Source organism: Colossoma macropomum, unplaced genomic scaffold (genome assembly GCF_904425465.1).
Source record: "Colossoma macropomum unplaced genomic scaffold, Colossoma_macropomum, whole genome shotgun sequence".
NCBI lineage: Eukaryota > Metazoa > Chordata > Actinopteri > Characiformes > Serrasalmidae > Colossoma > Colossoma macropomum.
In genome coordinates this window covers 7,289,692-7,308,361 of record NW_023494784.1, presented here as the reverse complement: position 1 = coordinate 7,308,361, position 18,670 = coordinate 7,289,692, and the positions used below count along the sequence as shown (strand labels likewise).

Sequence of the window (18,670 nt, the reverse complement as noted above, 5' to 3'; positions counted from 1 at the left end):
AAAAGGTAAACAGCGCGGCGCGGGCCTTTTCTGTTTGCAGAGAGGTAAAAAGGCGGAAAAGAAAGAGGATCTGAACTGGTTTCCATGTCAAACACTTCAATTCTCCATAGAAACTCCGATCTTAACGCAGAAACTTTATTAAAGGCAGATAGCGGGGCGATAAGGGCCGAATTTCTATCGGCTCCTTTTTTTATTGTGCAGCCAGGGAGGGATGACAGAGGTAAATTGCTCTTTTAATTAAAGCAATGCTCCAAAGGAAATTGCTGTCTGAATATTGTCTCAGAGATGGGGGCTGGTGACAGTTGCCTGGAAACTTCAATCTGTTTCACATTTATTCCAGATCCCAGTTTTGAGATAAAGTTTAATAAAAAATCTCCCCCCTTGAATGAAAGCCTAAGCCCTCGTGCGGCTGCACCACAATGCCCCAGCGCTGCGGAGGAGGAAGCCTTGTGTTTAACATGTATCTCTCAGGTACGGAGCTCTATTTTCTCCTGTAGCTTTACCAGTTAGGGCGAGATTGAGGAGAAGACAGAGTGATCGTGGAGCTCGTTCTCTTCTCTTCTCTTCTCTTCTCTTCTCTTCTCTTCTCTTCTCTTCTGAGCTCATATCCCCTCCTCTGCCCTTTCCTGCTCTTTTCTGCTCTCCTCTGTGCCCCCCGTGCGCTCCGGCCTCTCCAAGCCTTCTCGCGTCTTTGTGCGCCTTTGCGCGCTTTGCGCGTCTTTACGCGCTCGGATTGGAGCGGATGTCCTTTTTCCTGGACGCGTTTCCTGACTCCGCTGTTGAGCTCCAGCAGGAGAATCACTCACTGCAGCTCTGCTTCTCACAGAGTCAGAATAAAGCATCCAGTTCTGGAAACGCGGCTGTGATTTCAGCCTTTTAGACGCGCGTTTCGCCTCTCCGAGCTCTCCAGCTCCAACACCTGTTTTCTCTCCTCAGGCAGTTTTTGCTGAAGTTATCTTTGCTCTGTTTAATAAAGTGAAATGATTTAATTGCAGTAATGTTTTGTATTTTATTTCAGATCCTACAGAAAATTTACTGAAGGAAAGTAAAGGTTCATCGTGGAGCCCCATAAACACAGGAGTGCAGAAAGGTGAGTGTTTTGTCTTTCAGCGCGCGCTCAGCCCTTCTGTAATATCTTAAACATCCTTAATTATCTCGGCGAATAAATGACACACTGGCCTCGCTTTAAAAGCACAATCATCCGTTTATTTTCCGCTGTTATTCTCTGAATATCAGGTTAGAACGAAATATTCCCCAAAAGCCCGTTTTAGACTGAAGCCTGTTTTCTTTCGTAACGCTGATCATTTCCATTAAAACGTCTTTAAAACGATGTTTCAAAATTTAGCAAGAAATGTTTAATAATATCTGTCTAATTTATGGGAAAGTATTTTACAAAAATTTTCTCTGATTTCTCTTATATGTCAGCTCAGATTTCCAAATCATCATCATCTGTGTTTGGGTTGGATTCTCTTACTGTTTGACCTTCAGCTAAAACAACAGATCAGTTTATCACATTTCTCCTCTTTCTGTTTTATTATAGTCAAAATAATCGTTACAGATTTGTTCTCTATTAATCTCTACTGTTCTGTAAAGGCGAGAGAAATGAAATCAAGCTCATGGTTTAGTCCAGAGCCTGAATACGTCATATTTATGTCGATGATAAAGGACACATTCATCATCATTAATGAAATATTTTAGTGATAAATAGTAATTCGCTAGATTCTTAGCTAATCAGAGCATATTTATAAATCAGTTTGTTCGTTTGTTTGTTGTTTATTTCGGTCCTTGTTTTTTTTTTTCAAAATAAATATACACAAAGGAATAAATAATAAACAAGGTATTCAATTCATAGGAAAGCCTATAAGCGTAATTATATATATATATATATATATATATATATATATATATATATATATATATATATATATAATTACATATAATAAGTTTATTTTTCCTGGCTTTTTTACCTTTTTACCTCACATGCTCTAATAGAGAATCCTTTCACTACTGGGTCTAGAAAACAACGACAAAAACAGGAGCAAAAACAAGAGATTCCAAACATTTCATACACAATAATGATCAAACCTCAGATTTATATTTATTTACTACCTTATTTTTAAATATTTATATATATATATATATATATATATATATATATATATATATATATATATTTGTCCATACCCTTGTTTTTTTAACATACCTGTTTCCCCTGAGCTCATACTGGCTCTCTCTCTGATTTCAAACATCATCAGAATACAGTGAGGAAGCAAACGATTTTATGCTTCCTACATTATCTGTGCTGCATTAAAGTCAAATAGATCACAACATTTTAAAGCATGTAAATTAATAAACAGTGTGTTGGTTCACAATAATCTGATCTGTTTACAGTTCTTATAGCTTTCTTCTGTAATCAGCAGCATCAGCAATTCTGTTTTTTGTCTTTCCATATTTGACATGACCAAAAACATTTATATTTTCTCATTTTAATCCCATGAAAAATGATTTATAAATATTTATATTTAGCATTTTGTAAGTGTTTTTAAGCCCATTTATTCATTTACCCAAATAAATGTTTCTGCTTTGTCATAGAGGGCAAAGTCTATACTTTATTGGTTTTATTGATGTTCTTTATTAACTCTGAGGAGCATCACTTAATGCTGTTGAAATTATAGATTATAATTACAGATAAATCACTCAGCCATATTAAAAACATTTGCTCAACGTTTTTCTTTTCATTGTTGACAAAATGTTGACAAAAGAAGTGAAGGTCTTCATTCTCTTTTACATTAATAAATAATATTATGAATAATAAGTGAGTTCCTCTCATTTTAACTGACTATATTAATAAATCAGCAACTTGCAACTCATTCAGTGCTAAAATGTGTTTAGTATTGATTTTAAATGTTTACAGCACTGTGTTGTGTTCATTAAGTACTGAAAAACATTCATTCATCACTACAATATGTTCAGTACTACCAGATATTGATCCAGTACAGTCACGTGTCTATTCAGCATTTTAATGTGTTCTTTATGCACTATAATAAATACTCAGTACCCTTAATGTGTTCAGTAATGTATTCATTCAGTAAGATTCATCAGGAACTGTAGTGTGTTCATTCAGTACTATAATGCATTCACAGACTACTATAGTGAGTTTATACAGTGGTGTGGAATGTCCATTTAGTACTGTAATGTATTCATTTAGCGTCATAATGTGTTCATTCAATCCTATAATGCAGGGGTGCACAACTCTGGTCCTGGGGGGGCCACTGTCCAGCACAGTTTGGTGATTCACCTACTCACACACAGTTGTTTGCACTTATCTGTTAATTGCCAGGTTTAGTGGGTGTCTTTAAGTAGGGAAACCTCCAGACTGTGCCGGACATCGGCCCTCCAGGACCACTGCTGCAATGCTAAATGAACACATTACAGCAGGGGTACCATAACCCATTCATTCAGTACTGTACTGTGTTCCTTCAATACCATAATGTGTTCATTCAATACTATAGTGTCATTATTCAGTACTGTAATGTGTTTATTCAATACCATAATGTGTTCATTCAATACTATAATGTTATTATTCAGAGCTGTAATGTATATTTTCAGTACAATAATATGTTCATTCAGTACTCTTTTGTTCACTCAGTACTGTAATTACTTCCAGTAATATAACGAGGTTAATTCAGTACTGTATTCATTAATTATTGCAGTGTATTCATTTAGTACAGTAACATATTCATTCAGTAGTCTTATGTGTTCATTCAGTAGTCAGCACTTTTATGTGTTCATTGAGTACCATAATTTATACTTCCAGTACTGCAATGTATTCATTCAGTACTTTTATGTACTTATTCAGTAATAATATGTTCATTCAGTACTGTAATGTATGCTCTCAGTAAAATGTAAGGATATAGTAATGTATGTTAATTCAGCACTTTAAAATGTTAATTCAGTGCTGAAATGTGTTTATTCAGTATATTAAAGTGTTCATTCAGTACTGTAATGTACTCATTCAGTACTCTTATGTATTTATGCAATACTTTTGGGTTCATTTAGTACTGTAGTGTACACCTCCAATATTATAATGTGTTCATTCAGTACTATTAATGTGTTCATTTAGTACTTTAATGTATTTGTTCAGTAATAATGTCTTCGTTTAGTACTGTAATGTGTTCAATCAGTACTGTAATGAATATTTTCAGTGCCATTACAGTTCAGTTCAGCAGTCCAAGCCCATGTTCCCCATGTCCATGTGTTTCTCCAGGCAGTGGTCAGATTCAGCTGTGGCAGTTCCTGCTGGAGCTGCTGTCTGACAGCTCCAACACATCCTGCATCGCGTGGGAAGGGACGAACGGTGAATTTAAGCTGCTGGACCCAGACGAGGTGGCTCGGCGTTGGGGAGAGAGGAAGAGCAAACCCAGCATGAACTACGACAAGCTGAGCCGCGCGCTGCGCTACTACTACGACAAGAACATCATGAGTAAAGTGCACGGGAAGCGCTACGCCTACAAGTTCGACTTCCACGGCCTGGCGCAGGTGTGCCAGCCCTCCTCCACCGAGCAGGCCCTCTATAAACTGCAGACCAACTTCGCCCCCCTCCCCTTCTCAGGCATCTCCAACATCTCCAAACTGAACCTGGGACCCCCGGGGTTCTCCTACTGGCCCACTTCCCCCCAGGCCCTGTACCACAGCCACGGCCTGCAGCCCGGAGCATTCAGCACTGTTGCCCCTGCACACCTGAGCTGCGTGAACAACATCAACAACATCAACAACATCAACAACCACTACAACTGAGAGGAGAACAGCACACAGTGAAAATCCCCCACTGCAGACTGAACACCAACGGTACTGGGTTAGCACAATAAAGTACTGAATTAACACCTGCAGTGCTTAATGAATACATACAGTACTGAATTAATAACTACAATACTTAAATAACACATGCAGTACTGCATACATATCTACAGTAATTAATTAATACATACACTACTGAATTAATACATACAGTACTGAATACACACCTACAGTGCTGAATTAATACATACAGTACTGAATAAATACCTACAGTACTGAATGAATACCTACAGTACTGAATACATTCCTAGAGTGCTGAATTAATACATACAATACTGAATAAATAACTACAGTACTGAATTAATACATGCAGTACTGAATGAATACCTACAGTACTGAATTAATGCTTACAGTACTGAATACATACCTACAGTGCTGAATTAATACATGCAGTACTGAATAAATACCTACAGTCCTGAATTAATGCTTAGAGGACTGAATACATACCTACAGTGCTGAATTACTACACACTACTGAATAAATACCTACAATAATTAAATAGTACATTCAGTACTGTATACATATCTACAGTACTTAATACATATTTTCTATAAAATTGATACTGACACATTAGTGTTGGACTAAGTATTGCTGAATTAATAACACTATCATCGCTGAATTAATATTTACAGTGCTGAATAAACACATTACAGTGTTCTTTTGCTTAGAGCTGTGAGATTTAATTCAACACTACAGGTGTTCAACAGTTTGAGGAAAAAAATAAATCCAGCATTGTAATGTGTGCAGTACTGTAATGTGTTCATTTAGCCCTGTAATGCATTAATTCTTTACTTTAATATGTTTATTTTGTACTAATGTGTTCACTCAATACTGTATTCATTGAGTATTGACATTTCTCAGCATTCTGATGTGCTTCTTCGTGCAGTAATTTTGTGATGTGTTCATTCAGTACTGAAATGTATTAATTCAGCACTGTAATGTGTTCATTTGATACTGAATCATTAATTGAGAATTCTATGTGTTCAGTACTTTCATTAGTTCAGTACTGCAATTTGTTCATTCAGTACTGCAGTGTATTCAATTGGTACTATAATGTATTTGTTCAGTGCTTTAATGTGTTCATTCCATACTTTAAAATATTCATTCAGTACTTTAATGTGTTCATTCAATACTGCAATTTGTTCATTCAGCACTGTAATGTGTTTAGAACCTTAATGTTTTCATTCCGTACTTTAACATATTCATTCAGTATTGCAATGCGTTCATCCAATACTACAGTGTGTTTACTCAGTGCTTTGTGTTCATTCAGTACTTAACATATTCATTCAGCACTGTAATGTCTTTGGAACTTAAATGTGTTCATCGGGTACTGTAATGTGTTCTATACTATAATGTGTTCATTCAGTACTCTAATGTATTTGGTTGGTACTTTAATGTTTTCATTTAGTACTTTAACGTGTTCACTCAGTTCTAAAATGTGCTCATTCAGTACTGTAATGCATTCATTCAGTACTAAAATTTGTTCACTTAATACTGTAATGTGTTCATTCAGTACTATAATGTGTTCACTCAGTGCTGCAATGTGTTTACTCAGTACTGTAATGTGTTCATTCAGTACTATAATGTGTTCACTCAGTACTGTGATGTGTTCACTCGGTACTGTGATGTGTTCACTCGGTACTGTAATGTGTTCATTCAGTACTATAATGTGTTCACTCAGTACTGTGATGTGTTCACTCGGTACTGTGATGTGTTCACTCAGTACTGTAATGTGTTCATTCAGTACTATAATGTGTTCACTCAGTGCTGTGATGTGTTCACTCAGTACTGTAATGTGTTCACTCAGTACTGTAATGTGTTCATTCAGTAGTATAATGTGTTCACTCAGTACTGTAATGTGTTCACTCAGTACTATAATGTGTTCATTCAGTAGTATAATGTGTTCACTCAGTACTGTGATGTGTTCACTCAGTACTGTAATGTGTTCACTCAGTACTATAATGTGTTCACTCAGTACTGTAATGTGTTCATGCTGATGTGGGGGTTTCGCTGTGAGTGCTGTGGTCCACAGTGATGTTGATGAAAGTCCAGCTGAGTTCGCAGAGTACAGCTGTGTGATGCTGGTGAAGGACATGCTGCAGTTTTATGGGAATGACGGCTCTTCAGCTTTGCTGAGAAATTGCAGATGTTTTATTCTTCTTTATGTTTCATGCTGACGGGCTCAGATGAAGCTCAGTTTAGTGCTCAAGCTTTATCAAGCTGCAGTGTTGATAAAGTAAAGTGGCGCCATCTCATGGAGGGCAGTAAGTAACATTTTACCACTGATGATTATATAGAAAGATTCTGGAAAGCTACAATTCAAACGTGCAGGATAATCAGCTCATATTCATCCTCACCCAAAACTGGCTATAGTTTTTAGTTGTATTTTTGATATTTTTTGACTACTCTCTGTGGAAATGACTGTGCTGTTATGTTATTCAGAGGGTTAGTTATAAATATATCTGTCTAACATGCTTAATGTTACCTTAGAATTCATTACAGAGCTTTTTTACTGTAGGTGTGTCTGAATCTTCTGCGATGTTCACTGTGTTAACAATACTGTAACTATGATGCTTCACACTCAGTTCAGCTCAGCGTTTTCAGAAGGAAAGGTAAACATGTTTACGGGTGAGTTTGAGCCTCAGCTAACACTGCAGTGGGTGAGTGAGCGATGTGTAAATTAAAGGATAAACCATGTAGCTCTGCTTTCTGTTCACTAATAACCTTCAGTTTGTTTAATAAAGTCACTACACACTGATTTACTCACATGGTATTTCTGCACTCGTCAGATACATGAGGGAACATTTAAAGAACCTCAGCGTTACTGTGACTGTGTCATTATTTCCTTCTGTAATTTACAAGAGAATTAAACACTGCCTGACTGATTTTGCAATGAAATACTATTTAAAATGAAGCAACAACAACAACAACAATGATAATAATAATAATAATAATAATAATAATAATAATAATAATAATAATATTTACAATATTATTACTGCTATGGCGTCTAATACTACTACTCACTCTTAAAAAAGAAGTTTTTTTAAAGGGTTTTTTAGTAAAGAAAAACATTTTATATAGAACTATGAACACTCAAAGAACCATCTGCATAATTTAAGGGTTCTTTGCATCATAAAAGTTTCTTCCAATTGAAGAAAAATGTGTTGTACATTGTCCTAATTAGAACATTTCTGAATAGGGTTCTACATAGCACCAAAAAGTGTACTTCCATTGTTACAATGTCAAGCTTGTAACAATAGCAGAACCCTTTTTGGTGCTGTATAGAACCATGTACAACACATTATACATCAGTCTGAAGAACCCACAAAAACCTTTTAGTCATGCAAAGGGTTCTTTGAGTGTTCATGGTTCTATACAAAGCAATTCTCTTTACTAAAGAACCCTTAAAGAACCCTTAAAGAAAGAGTGTGCTACTAATAATAATTAGAAAATTGAACATTTTTATTACATTCAATTATATTATATGTATCTTATATACTGGCAAAGTGAGTTTCTGGCAGAGGATGTGACTCTTTGACTCGACATTACATGATATTTTATTCATTATTATTATTATTAATATTATTATTATTATTATTATTATTATTATTATTATTATTATTATTATTATTATTGTTGTTGTTGTTGTTTTGCTGTTTCTAAAATACTTATTAATAAAATAATTGTTAACATCAATAATACAATTATTTGCAAATATACGATGCATAGAATTCATACACAATAAGTACTATTTTAAAATATATGTATTCACACTATACACACTACACAAATCTGTGATGGCTGTTTGATGAGCAGATACTGAGGTGTGGACGTTGTGACTGTAATGAAGGCCGGTCAGGAGAGCCGCACTGTGTTTTTAATGTGTGGGACACTGTTCAGTAGGAGATGAGCTGAAGGTCAGTGAGTGTCCTGCTTTACGGTCACTTCAGCCTCCATAAGCACATTCAGCTCAGTCTGTCTATCATTCACTTCACTGAGTGAACTTTCCCTTATTATAAAGCTTTTATAACACCTGAGATTGTGTTCTGCGTGTAATAACCTTGATGTATTTAATTATAAATGATTATATTTGTATATGATATTTTTATACACAGAGTTATTGTTTGGCAAAACCTCATTAGGTTTGCTGAGGCACCTGTTCAAAAATGACGCAGCACATGCTTGAGCCACATGGGGGCGACACATTTCCACGATCTTCCGCCATCTGTGAATGAACACAGTCCACCTTAACCATAATTAAAGCACATTAACAGAGCAGCCTCTCTCTACACAACATACACAAAAAACACTCACACACACACACACAAACACACACACACACACACACGCACACACACACAAACACAGACACACACACACACACACGCACACACACACTCTCACACACACACAGAGCTGCCTGTTAAATCTCCTCGGTTAGTGTTTAAAGGTGGTTTTGGCCTCTTCATCCATTCCAGAGAGTCTGATACTCTGTATCTGATCTTAAAGTAATACGATGCTGGAGTTTCCTACAGTGAAACAGGAGAAAAGAAGAGAATCAGATTTAAGTTTTTGGAGTTTTTTTACCTGCTCAGATCCATAGGGCTCCACATGATTTATGACAGTTTATTAAAAATCAGTTCTTATTCATAAACTTCAACATTCAAGCAGAATGTCTGGTCATTTATATTTTATGTTAGATATATACATTTTTATGACACACCTCAAGTATTTCCATGTGTGAAAGGTGCAATAATGACTATAATACTTAGGGGAAAGTTAGTGAATACACTTTAAGTTGGTTTGACAACATTGCTATGGTATCCCAGTTGGTTGCTAAGGTGTTAGTAGGCCGTTGTTGTGCTGCTCCAAGTGATCACTAATGTGTTGCTAGGTCATTGCTATGTTGTCCCGCGTGGTTCTTAATATGTGTGTATATATGTTCTGCATACTGCAGTTTCTAGTGATTCTGACTTTTATTAAGCATAGAATAATACAAAAAGAAGGACAGTGAATTGGCTTTGTCCAGCAGTAGTAGTAGTAATAATAATAATAATAATAATAATAATAATAATAACAACATATTAGTGTATTATAAATACTATTATTAATAATACTTTTTGTTTATTTGTTTGTTCATTTACATCATATAATATTATTAATAATATTAGGCATATTAATATTAATATTAATAAGAATAATAATAGAAGCACAGAAACCATAAATATCAGACAAACAACAGTGCAGCAGTGCTGAAAGGCCCGTTGTGAGAGTGAGAGGCTCCTCGTTAGAGCAGATCAGCGCTGCACTGATATCTTTATTTATAAAATAAATAACTCATAAAAACCCAGTAAACAGAGAGGATGAGTGGCTAAGTCTGTCTCTGACACCTCTGAGACCCTGTTTGTGTGTGTGTGTGTGTGTGTGTGTGTGTGTGTGTGTGATGTGCATATTAATGGACTCTGTTACTGACACTCTCAGCCTGATCAACACTGAACGCAGTTCACCTCTGAGAGACACAAAGAGGAAGGACAGAGATAAAGACACAGCTCTCTCTCTCTCTCGCTCTCTCTCTCTCTCTCCCTCCCACACCTCTGCTGTTCAGGAATCTATAACATTCTAATTTATTAATTGAAGAAATTTCATTGGTCCAGTCATTGATATATTGATTTTGTTGTGTGTTGTTGATCATTGTGAGGTGTGTTGGTTGGAGGGTCTACTGGGTTGCGTTTCTAAGGTGATGTTAATCTTTGATGTGTCTGACGGGGTCTGTCTCTGGGTGAGTGCAGTTGCTGAGATAAAGAAGTGGAGGGGTGTGACGCTCTCTCTCTCTCTCTCTCTCTCTCTCTCTCTCTCTCTCTCTTTCTCTCTGTCTCTTTCTCTCTCTCTCTCTCTCTTTCTCTTATCCTCTCTCTCTTCTATTTCTCTCTCCCACTCCCACTCCCGCTCTCTCTGTCTCTCTCTCTCTCTCTCTCTCTCTCTCTCTCTCTCTCTCTCTCTCTCTATTCAGTGTGTGTGATTACAGCAGACTGTGGCAGTGTTTCAGAGACTAACACTGAAGCTCTGTTCATCTTTCTCTGAGAGTCGTTCTCACACTCCTCCACTTCTTTATCCTACTGTCACTCATCTCATTCCATTATAATTTTCCTTATGACTGTGTATCTATTTTGTCTTCTTTTATGTATGCTAGAGAGATACCAAAATTATTATTATTCAATTATAATGTATGCATTTTTAATTAACAGATTTTTAATTAACAAATGGCCTTTATGGGCATCGCTGCTTCACCAGTGAAGAGACTACAAACAGCTCTTAAAGCACTTTCCTGCAGTATGGCAGCACTGTACGGTAGGACAGCATTCACAAGACTAAACGACATCTACATAAGCCTTTTAATGACAACCTACATAAACATGTATTATTGAAAAGAAGAAGAATTATTCTAATAGCTGTCGACTGTCATAAAGGCTGCTTCTGTAAACTCTGATATGAAGTTGACATAACCTCTATGACAGGTGACAGGCGTTTTTTCGGATGTTAAATCGTGTTGTGACACTTTTTTGGGGTGAAATGACACATTATAACCTGACTTTGTAGCTCAGTGTTTATGGACCATTCTAGAAAAATGAGTTTAAACCGCAGCCCCAGAGTAAAGAAGCTATTTGAGTATCATTGAACTATTCAGATCTTAGATATTTACATTGATCATGTTCTGATCTATTTAAACCCAAAGCAGTAATAGAGACAGTAATAAGATGAATATAAACAACCCTATGCTAAGCTAACAAAACATACAGGGAGTGGTTTCTGCCTCTAATCTAGTGTGTTTAGACAATAAAATACCTACTGATGTAAATGTAGGTGGGCGCACAGTCTAACCTGCCCTTCCTCCCAGGAGAAAAGCACCAGTTTAAGAGAGTCTAAAGCCAGTATACCCAGACAAACACTGGTAGACTGACAACAAAGAATCACAGGGAGAGAGAAACACAGCTAACATATGCTAACAAGGCTGAATCTAGCAAGGAGAGGCTAAAGCTAGCAAGGCTAAGAGAGCTTAGACCACAGCAAGCCAGCAACCAAACAAATGAGCCAAGAGCTGAGACACAGGTCACATGATGCCCAGGGCTGATGACAAACTCTGGGACACTGCTTTTAAAGTCCAAGCTCCACCTCCTTGGGCTCAACTCTGCAAGCTGATTGGCCAAAGGATGACCAGGAAGTGATGGTGATTGACACCCCAAGCAACCTATGAAGAAAAGAGCAGGAGAAGAGCAGCCAAGAGGGGAGAGAACACAAACACACCTGTGCACAGGTAACAGTAATGAATTTGTTTTTTAAATAAAAAAACTTTATTCAAAAAATGCTGTCCTACATTTTCATGTCATCACTGAAACACACTGAGTTTTAGTGAATGGGCGGAGCCTTGTTTTAGCCACGCCCCTGCATTTTAGAGCATTAAGTGAGGCTGCATCCCTGTCCCTCATGGCCACATGGTGAGCAGGTAGATCCCACTGTTTTGAAGTAAATGTGTCCCAAAGTCTGAAAATCAGTGTGGAACATTAATAATTGTCACTACAGAAACACAGATTTTCTGCAGTTAAGTAATCTTTTTCATGTTTTGGTAAAAATATGATGATTTTCTGTGTGAACAGCTGTTCAAAGCTATGTTTGTTGGTGAAGTACTGGCTGCGATTTTGAGTTCTGCTGAAAATGAGCTAAAATTGTCTCTACCGAAACAGTCACTACCAAAACAGTCACTACCAAAACAGTCACTACTGAAACAGTCACTACTAAAACATTTGGTAAAGTTTGGGTGTTATGATTATTTTGATAGGGACAAAATGGAATGTTCATTCATTTATTTTAATACAATAAACATAATTAAGGTATAGCGTCACTCACAGCAAAGGGATTTTAGTTTAAAGTCTAAGATCAGTTAAAAGTCCCAAATGTGTTTTTTGCTCTGATATTGAACCAGTAGAATCATCCATATCACATAAACATGACACTGTGATGTGACATAGCATAAATCTTATAAATGATGATTAAAAACTGACATATACTGAGCTGCAAAGTGTAATTTCACTTGTGGAGAACTCTGAGGGCCTTTTTGTCCATTTTTATTTAAAAATATTATCATGCTTGTTGTATTTCAACTCAGTAAGTATTGCAGTAAATCAGAAAATCAGACTTTGTCAGTAATCTGATTAATGCATTTACTTGCACTTGAGTCATAAGATAATGGGGAAACTCCAGGTCTACGTGAGTCAGACAGTAATCAGATTTCTGCTTTGCAACCAGCCAATAAACTCACAGAAGAAGACGTGACGTAAAACTCAAACTTGATTTTTTAAAAACATCACGCCGCTTTATCTGAAAATATGAACACACATCATCCAGAAGATGAATAATATTTAAATCTTTCATTTCATCAAGCATGTATTTGGTTTCAGTGTCACTCCAAAAGTGTTTTGCTGCGTTTCGCGGCGACGCTGCTCACTTATTTCCAGTGCGGCAGTCTGTTTTCGCACATGCTCAGACTGAGAAATGCGAAAGAAATCAGAGTAAGAGTTCACATGCACTGAGAACTCTGATTACTGAGCTAAAATTTCTTAATCAGATTTCTAGAACTTACTCCAAGAAATCAGACTGTGCTGTTTACATGACCATTTGAATAATCAGATAACTGCAGAAATCTGATTATGATCGGATTATTATGCAAGTAAATGCACTCATTGATAGGTTTTGTATGGAAATGAAAGGGTTTAACTCATGAAACATCTAACGAAAATTGTTCAGTCAGATACATTTGTTATATTTAGGATATGCAAGCGATATTTAGATGCGTATTTATTTTGTCAGCCTGTAGACGCTCAGTGCTGTAATGACTTCAGGTCAGTTTATGATCTGTTTTGCTGTGTTCTGGTTTGCTTTGTTTGATCAACATTACTGACCAGCAGAATTTAGATTTTAGCTTTGGTATTTAACAGCATTTAAAGTGTCTGTTTAAGAGTAACTCTGAGTTCTGTGTCATATGAGCTGTTTATTCTTAGGGGTGGGAGAGTTACTTCTGCATCTGCTGCATTATGTGCAGGTTCGTGATTGGCCACATGGGGGCAGGCTGCTGTATAAGAGATCACCAAGCCACCACCTGAGGAGACGTTCAGGGCTCTCTCTCCTCTGACGTGATCTAGAACTACACCTGTCCAGACCAGCACTCTTCACTCCACTCCACTCATTCCTGCTTCTCTCCTCTGAGAGAACCCATACAGCCTCATGAGACAATGCTTCTATATAGAACCATGAACACTCAAAGAACCCTTTGCATGATTAAAGAGTTCTTTGCATTGTGAAAGGGTTCTATATAGCACCAAACAGAGTTCTTCTATTGTTACAAGCTTGACATAACAATCATGACAATAGAAGAACCCTTTTTGGTGCTATATAGAACCTTTTTCAAAAAGGTTTCTACATAGAACCATCTACCGCACATTCTTAAGAACACTTTCATGATGCAAAGAACCTTTTAGGGTTCTTTGATGGTTCGTGACTCCATATAGACCAATTTATTAACTAAAGAACCCTTGAAGAACCATGATTTTTAAGTGTGTAGAGGACAAGTGCCATTTGTTTTGATGACTCTTAGTTCTTGATTTTAAAGAACACATTTAAAAAAGATGATTCTTCAATGGTTCTTTAGTTAAGGCAATGGTTCTACACAGAACCATGAGTTCTATATAGAACCATTTGCATACTGACTGGTTCTTGACGTGGTGAAATCTTCAGATTGATGGAGAATGTGCTGTAGATGGTTCTATATAGAACCTTTTTGAAAAGGTTCTATATAGCACCAAACAGAGTTCTTCTATTGTTACAAGCTTGATGTAACAATTATGACAATAGAAGAACCATTTTTGCTGCTATATAGAACCTTTTTCAAAAAGGTTCTATATAAAACCATCTACAGCACATTTTTAAGAACGCTTTCATGATGCAAAGAACCTTTTAGGGTTCTTTGATGGTTCACAATTCCATATAGACCAATTTCTTAACTAAAGAACCCTTGAAGAACCATGATTTTTAAGTGTGTAGAGGACGAGTGCCATTTGTTTTGATGACTTTTAATTCTTGATTTTAAAGAACACATTTAAAAAAGATGATTCTTCAATAGTTCTTTTGTTAAGGCAATGGTTCTACACAGAACCATGAGTTCTATATAGAACCATTTGCATGCTGATTGGTTCTTGACGTGGTGAAATCGTTCTTTAGATTGATGGAGAATGTGCTGTTTATGGTTTTATTTAAACTTTTTGTTGAAAATGGTTCTATATAGCACCAAAAATCATCCTTCTATTGTTACGAGCTTGACATAGTATAAATGGCGACAGGTCTGGGGAGAGAGCCCACTCTGATTTTCTGTTTCGGCCTGACCCCAGACCGGGTCAGAACAGTACCAACATAATTAAGAAGTGGCAGAAGAATCAACCAGTCTTGCCTTTGTTCTTCCCTGAGTCACTGTATAACTGTTACAAGGTAAAATGAAACTTAATATGACTTTTTCAGTTTCAAATAAAACACTGTATACTGAATATACTGTACGTCAGTATTAGCTTGGTGCTAACACACTACTAGAATCCCATTAACAGAAATGAGCATTATAATAGAAGTGTTTTTTTCTACTGACCTTTTTAATGACCCAAACCAAAGACCCAGATCGACCAGTCATGGATAGACCCTACAGTTTACCCTAGAAAAGTTACAGGACAACCTAATGTCAGAAAAAAATACATATTATGCGAACACATAGATGTTATTTCAATTTGACTTAAAAGCTGGCAAATGCAACCACTATGATAAATGACGCCTACTGGAATGAGCATTTAGGTTTATGTCAGTTGTCATAACGTGTCATGTAGTGTTATGAACACTCTCTGACAGTAAAGTGTACCACATTATGCTTTGTATGACCTTTAATTAACCCTGCCGGTTTTATTACACACTTCTATAACCTAAGAAAAGCTCCATTAGTTTGCATTGAACTCCCTGTAGTTACTGAATAATAAGCCTTAGTATGAAATGAACCTGGATTGTTAAGGGTTTAAATGGTATTTAGACTCCATTAAGACATTCCTGAGTACACACATGCTTGGTTCATGATTTCACACTCCTACACATGTGCCAGCCTCTCCCACAATGTGTGTGTGTGTGTGTGTGTGTGTGTGTGTGTGTGTGTGTGTGGGCTGTAGCACGATTCTCTCTGAACACACACAGAACATTCAGATCCATTCAGAAAATCCAGCAGGCCCTCTCCTCTGTGCTTGTAATGGTGGCCTAAAGACGTTATCCTCTTACATAACCAGACTCCTCCAGCTGTACACCTGAATAACATCCAGTCCAATCCACCTGTAGACGTAAATAATAAACACTCCCATCCACCTGTTCACCTAAACAATAACTGTTCTCATCCACCTGCATCTCACTTCAATAATAAGCCTATCAATCCATGTGTACACCTGAAAAATGACCAGTCCGTCCACTAGTAGAACTTAATAATAACCTTAAAAACTCCTGAATCTAAACCAGACCATCACCAGATCACCTGAATAATAAACAGACCCATCCACCTGTACACCTGAATAATTACCACTCCCATCCACCTGTACACCTGAATAATTACCACTCCCATCCACCTGTGCACCTGAATAATTATACGGCCATATATGGACATATGGCATAAAGAATCAGGCACATATTTTGCATTATATGTACATATATGTTGTATGTATTTATGTAAGCATGAAATAACGGTCATATATGCATAATCTATGGGTTGTACATATATGTCTGATACATGGTTGAATATATCCTAGTATAGTTATAATTTTTACTATTATTATTAACTGTATGATTTTGAATGTTAAACTGTTTAATTGTGTCAGAAAAATATGTTGAATTATTTTTTGTTTTAATGATTTTATTGCATACCATACAATGTGTATGTATTTAGAATTTAGTTATGTAGCTAATGTAGTGCTTTCCTTATATACAGCCTTATATTATATAGCAAAATGCTAGCTTACATGAATGTTTATTCATATATGAACAATGTGTTGTATCAGATCTGGACTGCAGCCTGTTTTAATACAGAGCAAAGCTGTTGTAATATGTGCAGAATGTGGTTTGGCATCGTCTTGCTGAAATAATCAAGGCCTTCCCTGAAAAAGACGTTGTCTGGATGGCAACACATGCTGCCAAAACATGTATATATTGTTCAGCATTAATGGTGCCTTCACAGATGTGCACATCGCCCATGCCATGTGCGCTAGTGCACCCCTATACCATCCTGAATACTGAGCACTGATAACAAGCTGAGTGGTCTTTAGCCCGGAGGACACAGTGTCCATGGTTTCCAAAAAGAATTTCAAATGTTGATTTGTGGGACCTCAGGACACTTTTCCACTTCCCCTCAGTCCATTTAAATGAGCTCGGGCCCAGAGAAGGTGGCAGCATTTCTAGATCCTGTTTATATGGTTTCTTCTTTGTGTTTTGGTGTTTTAACTTGCATTTGTGGATGCAGCGATGAACTGTGTTCAAATACAATGTTTTTCAGATGTGTTTCTGAGCCCACTAGAGAATCATGTCTGTTTCTAATGCAGTGCCGCTTGAGGGCCCAAAGATCACAGCCAGCAAAAACTGATTTGTAGTCTTGTCCCTCGAAAGGGGGAGGGGATTGAAAAATATTTATTTAACCTAAAATTTGGTCACACTGTGAACATGGTTAAGAACCCCTGAGTTAACAGAATCCCCTTAAACTGTCACATGAGTCAGTGTCAGCATCACTGTTATTGACGCTGTTGAAGCTGGTCTATAATCTGTAGACCACAGCAGATGAAGTTCACAGTGAGGACAAGGCGTCTCACCTGAAGGCTGGAAACTCCACTGAACTTAAAGCTCCTCTTTTAAAAGTCCCTGCTGAGCTGAGGGGGGTTAGCGTGAGCATTAGCGTTAATCTGCACGTTATCTGTGCTAAGCGCAGTTCAGCAGCTCTTGCGTAACCCGGTGCCTGTGCATTGGATCTTTTCCTCAGTTCCCCTCTGCTCAGGGGCGAATTTAAACAACACATCCAGGAACATTAAACCTGCTTCAGTGAGCCAAATCCCCGCCGACTCTCTCTCCCAAATCCCCCAGCATCCTCTGCGCCCTCCTCAGCTCCAGCAAAGAGATGATAGATAGAAATGATACAAAATGTGCTCCACTTTTTAGCATCATTCTCTGTTTTTCAATGGAATTTAGTACAGTCAGCAATAGTGTAATAATAATGTCACACTGAACTATTTGCCCATAATTGACCCCTTGCTAAGCCTCAATTAGTTACAGTTTCTATGTCTCACAAGCTTTCAAACCCAGCATGTTAACATGTCATCTATGTCCACTTTTTCCTCTATTTTAGTGGCAAAATAGGACAATATACCCAGTGATAGTCATTTTTGAAACAATACATTCAGATATAATCAGTGGACTGTTAGAAACAGGAAACAGTAACGGTAGCTCTACGTCATGTCTGTCGGAAGCTTCAAGTAAAACATGGAATGTCTTCAAATGTCAGTGTCATCTAGAATGGCCAAAAATTGTCCACATGGACTTTTCACATCTTCATAATTATATTTAATCATTAAGATGTAAACAGAGTCATTCAGAGTGGTTTGGTGTGAAATGCTCTGTTTTAGAGAATCTTACAGAGTCAGAATTGATAGGAACCAGACGTCTAAAGAGTTCTATGCCTCTAAAGGTTACAATGAAATGCCTGAGA

At 37.1% G+C, this 18,670-nt stretch overlaps 1 protein-coding gene across 1 annotated transcript; it reads left to right on the top strand.

Annotated features, from left to right (window-relative positions):
- Window positions 1-295: 295 nt before the first annotated feature.
- On the top strand, window positions 296-4,797 carry fev (FEV transcription factor, ETS family member). Its single transcript, XM_036573173.1, has 3 exons — window positions 296-471; window positions 1,019-1,090; window positions 4,268-4,797. Exons 1-3 carry the CDS (start codon window positions 420-422, stop codon window positions 4,795-4,797), a joined length of 654 nt encoding a protein of 217 aa, XP_036429066.1. The 5' UTR covers window positions 296-419.
- Window positions 4,798-18,670: the final 13,873 nt, after the last annotated feature.

Excerpts from the sequence above, each read along its gene's own strand:
- fev (XM_036573173.1), top strand. The coding sequence starts at position 420 with ATGCCCCAGCGCTGCGGAGGAGGAAGCCTTGTGTTTAACATGTATCTC. Across the intron at positions 472-1,018 it reads GTTTAACATGTATCTCTCAG|ATCCTACAGAAAATTTACTG; the intron begins GTACGGAGCTCT and ends ATTTTATTTCAG. Across the intron at positions 1,091-4,267 it reads AAACACAGGAGTGCAGAAAG|GCAGTGGTCAGATTCAGCTG; the intron begins GTGAGTGTTTTG and ends GTGTTTCTCCAG.